The sequence below is a fragment of the Hypomesus transpacificus genome, chromosome 19, assembly GCF_021917145.1.
Source record: "Hypomesus transpacificus isolate Combined female chromosome 19, fHypTra1, whole genome shotgun sequence".
Classification (NCBI taxonomy): domain Eukaryota; kingdom Metazoa; phylum Chordata; class Actinopteri; order Osmeriformes; family Osmeridae; genus Hypomesus; species Hypomesus transpacificus.
Genome location: NC_061078.1, coordinates 3,827,227 through 3,838,363, shown reverse-complemented (window position 1 = coordinate 3,838,363; position 11,137 = coordinate 3,827,227). Strand labels below are relative to the sequence as shown.

Below are 11,137 nucleotides of genomic sequence, written 5' to 3'. Positions count from 1 at the left end.
ATGCATTCCATTAGCTCTGTGCAACCGGGAGCAGGTTGGACACGTATGGTGACATAGGCAGGCGTGATTACGTTGTTTCTAGAGAAGCATTTTAATCCCTAATTTCATGCAGTGATCAGAGGAGGCCCTGAGCTTTGAACACGATCACCATCCCTTCAATGGCATTTCAATTGAATCCTTATGATCAAGAGAGATTGTTCCAGGTCCCATAGCAACAAACATCTTCTTAACGCTAGACACAACCATCAATATTTAGAGTGAGCATGTTCTCATGTTTACGGGGGAGATTGCTTTATCCATGATAGGCTACTGCGGTAAAAAAAAATTACAAGATCAATAGTTTTTTATTTAGGCCTTATATTTGGCTTTTTAAAATTATTATTATTGCACGAGCTTGATATTTCACGTTTTAGTTTTAGTATACTATACTATTTTACAATTCCATGTTTCATTTATCTTGTCTGTCATTGATTTATTAGCAAAAATATTAAATAGTAGAAAAACACCACATTCTTAAAACAACTGCACCTGTCTGTTTTTCGTGTGACCAATGAGTTTAAACTGGTCATTGGTGATAAGAGAATGTTGGTCACTGGCGCACGATGTAACTTCCTGCTCCGGAACCGGTGGTGCGTTTCCGAGTGAAAGTGGACACAAACCAGAAAAATGATTATATCAATCAGTGTCAGAATCGGCCGCTGTGTCTTATGAATATGCATACTGAGCGCACAGTTAGAAGGGCTCTCAGGAAGATAATTGATTAGACAGGAAGGCAGCATGGTGAGAGGAATTTTGGAAGGCCAGCCTACTTTGTATAATACCAAGCTCCGGTCCAAGCTCTCCCCCGACAGGGTCTCTAAGCTCAGTCTCGGATGCGTTGAAGTAGGCTATGCAGTTGGGCTTGTCGTCTGTCTTGTTGCCCTCACTTGCAGCTAAAGCGTAAATATCCAAGAGAACAAACGCCCAATAAAATTCATAAAATGTCTGACAATATGGTTATCCTATGGTAGGCCTAGGCCCATTGTATTTCAAACTTTACCGAAACAGTGTTTAATTTTCAGTTCCTCAAAGTAGACTACGACGATAGGCCTACGTTTGGGTCATCGAAATTAAAAAGTATGAAAACGTTTATTTTGTCCACTTTAAGTAGGCCCCTATATGTCTAGAAGCCTATATGTTGCATATAGACTACCCCAATTCTGGCTAAATTTGAGAAGTTCAATGTGTTTGTGTCTTTAGAGTTTGTCCGTGTCACTTTTCCTATTTTTACTTGTAGGCTTATTATCTCTGAACAAATTATAGGACATTCTCCGTCTGTGGAAACTATTTTCAAATTCGTCTCATTAGAAAATAGATTTCTAATCTTATAATTCGATACATTTTGTAAGAAACATTTATCACTTTTAACTAGGAATCATTTGTATCGGTATAGATCGTTTTAAAACAGTTTTCTTCGATTCACCTTTGCACAGCCTGTTTTATAGACTGCTACATGATTTTCTCCAATATTTAGAACAGATGTGTGAAAATGAATAGGCCTAAGTAATCTTAGAATAATGATACAATTGTTATCAGTAGTTGCCATACTCCTATGGGAGCCTAATCAACCAAATTAATTCAGATTTGGGCATGTAGACTTACTTAAACATGCGTCAAACTCGAAATAAATTTCAGAATATTATCATCATATATCGGTAATTATTAAGAATTTGTCTTGATAAGAGTTCAATATTGTTCAAATGTTGGCTGAATTGAAAACATAAGGAATTTAGATATTTGAATATGGGCTCCGTTTGCTTTCACATACGCCAAGGCAACAGCAAAGGCGGTCTGAAACCGACTGTAGAGGGAGCTCCAACTCTAATTTTACATGAAGTTTATCTGATAAAGCTTGACATGCAAATTACCGTATAACATATATAAATAAAAACTTTCTTTATGTAGCCAATAGGTGCCATATGACGACCAGTCCAAAACATTTATCTGAAGTGTTGATGAACTGAATGAAATACCACGCAATAACTATGGCATTGCACCCATTTATATGCAATGGAGCTAGTTAATCTGTCCAGCATTTCCAGCACTAATTCATTACCTCAGTTCTTTGTAAATACCATACATTTCCCGAGGAAAATTAATGAAGGAATTATTCGTTATAATTTGTCTGCTACGCTTCAACAAGGATAATCCAACAACATTCATATCCAAATGTAGACTCAAGACGTAGCTAATTACTCCTAAGAGCCTCGAATTTATACAACCTCAAATCCAACCTCGAATATACAACCTCGAATTTAGGCAACTTAATAGTGCTACGTAGAGGGAGGCTCACGCCGTAGCTCAAAATGTAATAGCAGAAGCAAAATACTGCACGTATGTCCATTTCAAATGATTATAAACAATAAAGGGGCCCAAACATATTCTACTGTTCTTTCACACCAAAAAGCCCAGATGCTAAAACGCTCAAGAGTTTTGATAAAGTTGAAGCAGTTCATTTATTAGCCAAAATATATACTTTCTTGTACAATTTGGTTCACAAGTATGTACATTTTCTTAACTTTATATACAAAACATTTGAACATCAAATCCTCACAGAACTTACAAAAAGAAAACAAAAACGTACAGACTACAGGTTCATACAATATTACATTAGCAGTTTTACACAGGACATGCTTACAAGGTAAGTATACAGATGTATTATTCTTATTTTACATTCCTTACAACATATTAAAATCAAATAGAAAGAAAGGATGAAAGCCTAGGAGGAGGAGAGAGCGGATAAAACCATCGCTGCCTCGAGTTGGTTCTGGGGCCTGCAAACACACGGGTAGTAGACAAGGAATAAGTGAAAAGAAAAAAGAAACTTCGACTGCAAGTAGGCTATATGAAGAGCTAAGAAATAAATGTATATGTAGTAAAGATTATTTTTCAAAACAATGGTCTCTGACTGGTGAAAGCCTACTGGGGCTGCACAGCAATGCACGCAAATCATGTTTGGCCTTTTCAGTTTAGGCTATCGAAGACATACAGCAATTCTAACTTCCATGTCCAAAAAGTCATAATATATTTTTTTAAATGCTTAGGTTGGGTGAATGTTCCTATATTGTAAAATAAAATGTGATAAATCAAAAACACCCTAATTATATAAGAATGACAGTCTCTTACCGTCTTTGAACTGGATGGAAGGCTGTTTTTAACAACTTTTTCTCTGCTTCCAAGGCACTAGATCTCTCTGAAATAACGGTAATAAAACAATACATCAAATTTCCTTTCTAGAAACGGCACAGCAAGGATTAAGGGATTTTCTTATTTCATTGAGACTCATTTTCGTCCGGGTTTGAATTCAAGCAGATTGGATATTGACTAACCCAAATGCATAACATATGAGCCTAAACAATGTGGGGCCAACTGTAGACATTTTTATAATTCGTGGACTCGATTTTATTGTCTTATGGCAGCTACTAATAAGATTAAAATGCACCCACTTTAGCATCTGCTTAAACCACCGTATTTTTAAGAAACACTTATTTCAAAGCTTCCACACACCCCTTTGTTATTCTGTTACATAGAAAAGATGGAAACACATCAATGATCCTCTTTATGGCCTCAAAAATATGTCAATTTTACAGGCTAGTTGAAAGCCTCGACGTGAGTAATCTATCAAGTTTTAAACAATAGTGAAGAACATATTTTATACAGTCTCGCCTCAGTGTTGGTGACATGTACCTGTAACGGCTGTGTCTGAACTATGACTCTTGTCCTCCGTTTGCCTGCTATAGAGGGCGAGGCCGTTCGCCGAAGCCTGGTTTGCCAGTCCAAGGTAATGGTTAGAGTTAAGTAACGCGAGCTGGTGGGCTGAAAAAGCTCGGTTTGTCCAGTTCTGAATTTTCCCAACAGGACAAGAAATGAGTCTGTGAGGGGTGATGATCGTCTGGGTCGCCGGCCCAGCCGAGTTACCGTTCATTTGTGGAGATTTGCGTGGATTGTCAGGGGTTGTTGCTGTCTCGGCCAAAGACCAAATCTTTGGTTTTTGAGCTGGAGCAGCGTTATTTTCTGACGGTGGAGAGTTAATGGATACTGGGTTCAGTTTCAGTTGTTCACCGTTCGGCTGGGACGCTTTAATCTCAAAAGTGTGATGGTGGAAGTGCTCGCCTCGGTCCACATGAATATCTTTGCCCTCTTTCACCACAGCCTTTAGAAACCTCTGGTCGGGCCCTTGTAAATCCTCATAGCCGTCTGAAATCTCGGAGTCGCTTCTACCGTCTAATTTTAAATCAGCATGTAGGTCGTCCTGGTCATCCAAGTCGTCCTTATTTTCAATATTTTCCGTGTCAATGTTCTCTAAATCGATTTCTTCCTCGTCCTCCCTCTTGTCCCCCTCGTCTCCCTCATGGTCACTGTTGTAAACATTTCCCTCTTCGTCAGTGCGACTCCGGGGAGTCCAGGTCATCTTGTTCTCCTTCTTAAGTCTCCTCCTGGCGTTGGCGAACCAGGTGGAAACTTGGGTGAGGGTCATTTTGGTGATGATGGCCAGCATGATTTTCTCCCCCTTTGTGGGGTAGGGGTTCTTGCGATGCTCGCTTAACCAGGCCTTCAGTGTGCTTGTGCTCTCCCGTGTCGCATTTTTGGGTCTGGATGGATCGCCGAACTGATACTGCCCATAGGGGTAGAACGCAGGGTGATGGTGAGCAAATCCTGGGTGTTGGACGCCTGGGCTGTCTTTTAGCTCATACTGGGCGCCCTAAAACACAACAAGAGACCCAAACAGTTAGACAATCTGAAACTAAACGTTTGTCAAACTGCAAATACAATTTTACTCGACGTATAACAAATTAACCTGGTTAGAACAAACTGCGCTTTGATCACCATTCTCAGTTGTTAGCAGGCTAAACTATCAGCAGAAATAAACTCGATGGGTTACTTTCAAAACATACATAACAACATAACAAAACATAACATTTTAGTTTTAATTTTGTTTGTGCTTTTTTCAAGTTAACGTTTTGGGTCATCATTTAGCCTAGTGTGATCTACTTTTTTGTCACTTTTTAAAATCCAAGAATACATCATATGGCTATCATAGTAGGCTAATGCAGCGAACATTTGACAAACAGAAAAGCTTGCTCTCACTCCCAATTTGCCTTTTGTGAAACTGTTAATGCTGAAATGTAACACATAATAATGAGATGGCTACTCACCAATTGATTAAAAATGGAAATGTCGTTTGAATACGGAAGAAACGCTCCATAGCCTTGCGCTGCGGAGAAAGGTGATCCATACATAGTTGAAAGAACGTTGGAGAGTGCCCCAGACGGACTCAGCTCTGTCCCGGCTCTGGCACTGCTGATCCCCTGGCGCTCCGGTGGGTATATCGGTCGGATGTACTGATATCCCAGCTGCGGGAAAGACATGGTTCGTAGAAAAAAGTCTACCGCAATCACAAAAAGCAGAGAATCGCCCTCTCGGTGCTTACTGCGATATCCACTTTACAGTGAGTACAACAAAGTGTAAGGGAAGTCTATATTTCCTCAGAAACAGCCAGTGTAAACGATCCGATTGCCGCCTTCCTCCCTCACTTCCCTATTGATCTGGATGGACTAAGGTCAGGTCCTTACAGATTGCCTTAGATTATTGGGACTCCTTGCTCTGATTGACATTTCTAGTCGTTTAGAAGCCCCTCCTATTTCTCAAATCTCACCTCTCATACACACTCTCGCTCTTCTGCGCCTCCCCTTCTCTCTCTCTCTCTTTCTCTCTCTCTCTTTCTCTCTCTCTCTGTATTTCCCCTGGATAAGTACACTGACGTCGCAATCTCTTATTTGAATGGGTTTCAAATCTCATTTTATGGCTCGCCAATCATTTCATTTGTTATTTGTTCGCCCGAACCCTACCCAATTTTAGTGCTAATTCGAAATGTGTGGCCATTTGCACAAATAGTAAATATTTCTAAGTTGGTGAGTGATTAACTTTGCATAAGCCTAGTGTCTGCAGTTTTTAATGGATGTATCTCAAGTAGCCTAGTGGTGCAGCAAGTCATGTTCACTGCACTGAAACAAGTGCATGCAACTTCGCGTGTTATTAATTGATCTTCTTGAGTGTTTACAACGCACCCTGGCTTAAAGTCTACGATTATGATGTTTGAACACTATTTTTGAGGTGTTGTGGACAATTCTGAAAAGTGGCAAGCGAATCGGAGTGAATTCATTATTTTAATTTGAGACATCAAACGGACTCTATGTAATCATTTGACATCAAAGAGGAAGGTGTCAAGAAGTGAATAGCAGGGTGATTAGCGCTTTCACTGTTAATGCATGATTTTACAACAATTACAACCATAGCCCAAGTAATAGACATATTTGTGGATTGCAGAGGTTTTTGAGATTGTTGAGAGATTGTATAAAGTTGTTGTTTAGATTCCAAATCGCACTTTTAAGTCTTTTAACACCTAACGAGTGATATTATTGCCTACAAGAAATTATAAAAATAACAACCTTGCTAAAAACCTAAGTAACATGAACACGTTTATTGCTATTGTACTGAATTAAAACGTTTTAATGCATTCTTAATGTATTACTTTGCAATTTTATTAATAACATGTTATGGTTCTCGTATGTTTTCAAATAGGTTAGGCTTGATTTCAGAAAAAAATCTAATTTGTCATTTTTATGTTCTTATGCATCTGTTCCAGGAAAACATTTTGTACACCATTATCATTTCCTTAGAGATTAGTATACCTTTGAGAAATCTAGTTGATTAATTTTATAGAACCTGGTATTTCTTGTAAATAATACGGATTAAAACAAAGCAAGGGTCAGAATTGAAATTCCACGAATCAATATATGACTGTGTAGGAAACATTCATAATCGCATTACATTCCGTCTTTGTACCATCATATGTCTATTAATCGTTTGCAAAACAACGGCAGAGTTGAATTATGTATTGCCCGCAGTTTATTTGAATATGATAAGTCTCAAGCAATATTGACAGAAAGATGAAATCTCATCAATCTTACTTTAGTTTTGATGATGTGATCCGGTTTCCTAGAACTATGCACTTGTTTAAACCTTTAATCTTCTTTTTGAGCTGATAGTTATCATTGTCTGGGAGGGATAATAGCAGCTATAATTTCTCATATAGACTAACCCATAAGGCTACGCCTTGTTTCCATAAAGTCGGTGCCGAATCCCCGTGTTTCCTCTGAACGTGCTGGCATTGTGACATCCAACCGAACCCGGATTATGAGGTTATTAATTACAGCGGCTTGCTGATGCCATCCGACCGGAATGGTAATCACTACATAGCAGTCAATAACACTCACACACACACGGACCCGAAGAAAGAACAGGGGGTCTCGACAAGCCAACCGAGCCGAGAAACGGAATTATATTTGGCATTAAAACATGGGCTAATGCAGAACTGTAGTCTATTGAATCGAAAGAGAAGTTAAAGCAACACGTTTCGGGCTTTGTTAAAAGTGAAACTAAGTAGTTGAGGTAACTCAAATTTAGAGCAATTCATTGTAAAGCAAAGGGGGAAAACACCAAGTCTTAGAGTCATTGCGCGTACGATATAAGTTCCCAGTGCGAGTATAAAGGGGAGTCAGGCGACATGTCTGCAGATAGTGTCCGCACACCAGCGTTCCTAGTTCGGATGGACACGTGTCTCATCCCCGGGACCTGTCAGGGGCCCAAGGACTGCTTCTGATTTATTACCCCAATCAAACACACATGCACTAACTTAACACTTTCACACCGACCCGGGAAACTGGCATAGCCATAAAAACATTAAGACAGCTCTCTCCTCCTCACCGTATAGAGCGCCTCAGTAAACTGCCCTCTGTTTGACTTCCGCAGGCTCTGTCATACACATGGGGAAATAGGAATCGCACCGAACACCATAAGCAGGGGAACAGACAAGTTATAAAATTAATTCACGCTATAATATCAGTAGCCAATTATTGATTATGGTAATAATTGCATCTAAATAACAGGACTGTAAATATCAGGCCAACTAATATATTGTTTTTAGCCTACTAAAAATCACTACTTAATTTTTGCTTATTTTGCTTCAATATATAGACAGCCGTCTGCAATATATTATTTAGGTATTAGAGAGCAGAGCAATCACCCTGAGTTGAGGGCTGTTATTTATGTGGTTCGACGATAATTATGCAGATGACACAATTTCACATTCTCTTGAGCAAATATAAACAGATAGATGTGGGCCTATCGCTCAAGAGTGGCTCCTTATGCAATACACAAGACACCAACGACACATCGCAAATGATGAAATGAAGCTACAGAAACCGACGAGATCAAAGGCTTCAAACAGAGGCTCTTCAAATTACACATTTGGATATTTTCCATAACACATATACAACTGGAAACAACTAACACATGTCTTGTTACACATAGACTCGATTTAAAGCGTCCTTCTGATCAAAACCGCTTAATTGCGGTGAAAAAGGATTTGTAAAGAAAACACAATTAATGACCCTTGGACGTTTTTGCCGTTGGAGGGGGTGAAAGAGAGAGAGAGAGAGAGAGAGAGAGAGAGAGAGAGAGAGAGAGAGAGAGAGAGAGAGAGAGAGAGAGAGAGAGAGAGAGAGAGAGAGAGAGAGAGAGAAAGAGAGACAGAGAGCGAGAGAGAGAGAGTGTGTTTGTGTGTGTGCGTGCGTGGTCGTGTGTGTGAACGCTTGAGATTTTGAGGAAGCAAGAAAGAGGGAGACCGGTCAAAATCCAGTTTCTTAACTGCTTTGACAAACAAGGTTTTATTTTGTTATTTCTTGGAGGGAGACGTTAGTAAAACGCAGCAGCTTTCAGAGTTTGTTTAGACAACTTGGAATTTTGCATCTTAAGTTTCATTAGTGCAAATGGTACGAGGGCGAACTGTTGTAAAGATTATATATGGGACTGGAGTAATTTACAACTATTTCCATACCGATTTATGATCAAGAAAAGCCGTGCTGGTCAGTCAAATATTGAGCAAGTTTACCACTATAAAACGAAGCTCTGTGTAACTAGAGTACACATGCCATCAAGCAGGCCTACTGTTAAAGGAGGAATTATTTAAATTCCCCCAACACAAGAATGAATAGGCTAAATGATTTTTGATGATCGATTGTTTTTGACACATAGTGAGGTATCCTAAAAACAAACGATTTAACCTCAGTGAGATGCGTTCTAATCCATGTCCCATCAACGAGACATAGCGTGGCAACAATTATTGTGATGTTTAAAGAGCAGAGAGGCTTAATCTAAAGAATGACAAATGAAAATAAAAAAATGCAATAAATAAATGACGTTGCTGTCTGGACGGGAAGCAACGTCAATTCAACTTGCAAAATAGATTTAAGTTGAATTTTCACTGTTGGGACCATTAAAATAAATTAATTTTATTACCTTACACTAAGCTATCTTGCATATTAAACAGATAACTTCGACTCGCCAAAAGTACGGCATTTTGAATAGTTTCTGGTGAGCAAGGCAATTGAAAATTAATTAATAATCAATGGACTGCAACTTATTAAATAGAACGACATCAGATCAAAGACTGAATTAATAGCCTACATTACTTTAGGTGTGCTTTACATTTGACATGTAGCCTACTGGCCCAGTTAACTGTTCCTAATGTAATGTAGTCTACAGCTATATGCAATATGTACGGCATTGGCCTAAATTGAAAACCAATGAAGGTAGTTTTTCAGAGTTAGGTTTACTTAACAGACTTCACTGACACCTCCTGTAGCTGTAAGGTTCCCAAAATAGCCTACTTTACTTGAAAGAAGTGAGGGTGACTTGACTGTACGTCTGTCCTAATATCTATCGGGAGTTTCTCTCGCCTGCCTTGTCAGAGGTGGAGAGAAGGGGCTGAGTTTCAGAAATGAGCCCATAAACACTGAATTTGGGACTAAATTGTGTAGCTGCCGTTAGCCACGGGCAGTAATTGATTGGGAAGGTCAGAGCGCTCGGTGTCAAATAGCCTTTTCAGCACAGTCTCCCCTCACTGCTTCGGTATTATACGATCTGTCCTGGGGGGTTACCTACTTGTTTTATTAAGTGTCCCAAGTCACTTTATTTCGCTGTTATTTACCTACACATGTCTTCAGTGCATCCCGGGCAAATATTGTGCTAGGGCATATTTTGACCATATCGCAGGCCCACATTAGCCTACACTATACTCTTACAAAGGCTAGATACAGTGCCCCTTTTTTTTCAACTGCACGCCACCTTGTTAACATAAGGCTACTAAGCTAACATAATCAAAAACAAGAGTCACCTAGGCCTAGTCTCACCTATGAACTGTTTGTCATGTAATATAGCCTGCAGAGCCTATAGACCAACAAACCTAAAACAATACAGCTATCCTTTGCAGATGAGGTCCACAGTAGCCTACGTGTATTTAAATAACATATGTGGTTACAGTACCTCGTGCCTTTTCTCTCCTCTTTAAATCCTCTGATTATCTATCCTGCCGTTGTTTCCCCCCGTATCAGTAACACAAGGCATTGATTTTACGGTAAAGTCACTTTGTAAAGGGAATGAGTAACTCTGGGCCGCGCTATCACTGTATTACACGGGTCTGGCCCACGTAACAAGATGAACATTGATTCAGCATTACGGATGATCGATAATGAAATAAGTAACTTCAGGGCCGAATTAAAATGCAAGCTATAGCTTGATGCTGCCAGGCTCGTTGAGCGGTGACAGGGGTAGAGTTGACAGAGAGAGAGGGAGCGAAAGAGAGCAAGGTGGGAGTGGCTAAAAAAAAAAGTGTATTAGAAGAGCCATGTGAGTTTGGAGCAGGTTGCCTACGAATCCACCTCTAGATAATGTGAAACAGTTTAACATTGAAAACAGAATTGTATTTTATTAGTTAGGAAATGTTAGTTCATTCCTATCCGCCAATAAAAAAGTCAAGTACCTAATAGTAATACATTTTTTTGGTGTGCTTATGAACTCTCTACTTAAATAGATTCAAAAGCAGCTTTTGCCCCCAGGCTCATCCTTCGATATCTGACAGCTCCCCATCAGCCTCTTCTGGAGTCTAACCTGGAGATCTGAAAGAACTCACTCACCATCGCCATCCCCTGGAAATATGCTATCAATCCCATTGTCATGGTCCCACAGTGAAGTGATG

General features: G+C 39.6%; 1 protein-coding gene across 1 annotated transcript; it reads right to left on the bottom strand.

Annotated features, from left to right (window-relative positions):
• Positions 1 to 2,476: 2,476 nt before the first annotated feature.
• On the bottom strand, positions 2,477 to 5,708 carry irx3a (iroquois homeobox 3a). The gene is made up of 4 exons (XM_047042627.1): positions 5,196 to 5,708; positions 3,727 to 4,741; positions 3,166 to 3,232; positions 2,477 to 2,813 (listed from the first exon to the last, which is right to left on the bottom strand). The coding sequence occupies exons 1-4, from the start codon at positions 5,406 to 5,408 to the stop codon at positions 2,759 to 2,761; spliced, it is 1,350 nt and encodes a 449-aa protein (XP_046898583.1). The 5' UTR covers positions 5,409 to 5,708; the 3' UTR covers positions 2,477 to 2,758.
• Positions 5,709 to 11,137: the final 5,429 nt, after the last annotated feature.

Excerpts from the sequence above, each read along its gene's own strand:
- irx3a (XM_047042627.1), bottom strand. The coding sequence starts at position 5,408 with ATGTCTTTCCCGCAGCTGGGATATCAGTACATCCGACCGATATACCCA. Across the intron at positions 3,233-3,726 it reads TTCAGACACAGCCGTTACAG|AGAGATCTAGTGCCTTGGAA; the intron begins GTACATGTCACC and ends CCGTTATTTCAG. Across the intron at positions 2,814-3,165 it reads TTCCATCCAGTTCAAAGACG|GCCCCAGAACCAACTCGAGG; the intron begins GTAAGAGACTGT and ends GTGTGTTTGCAG.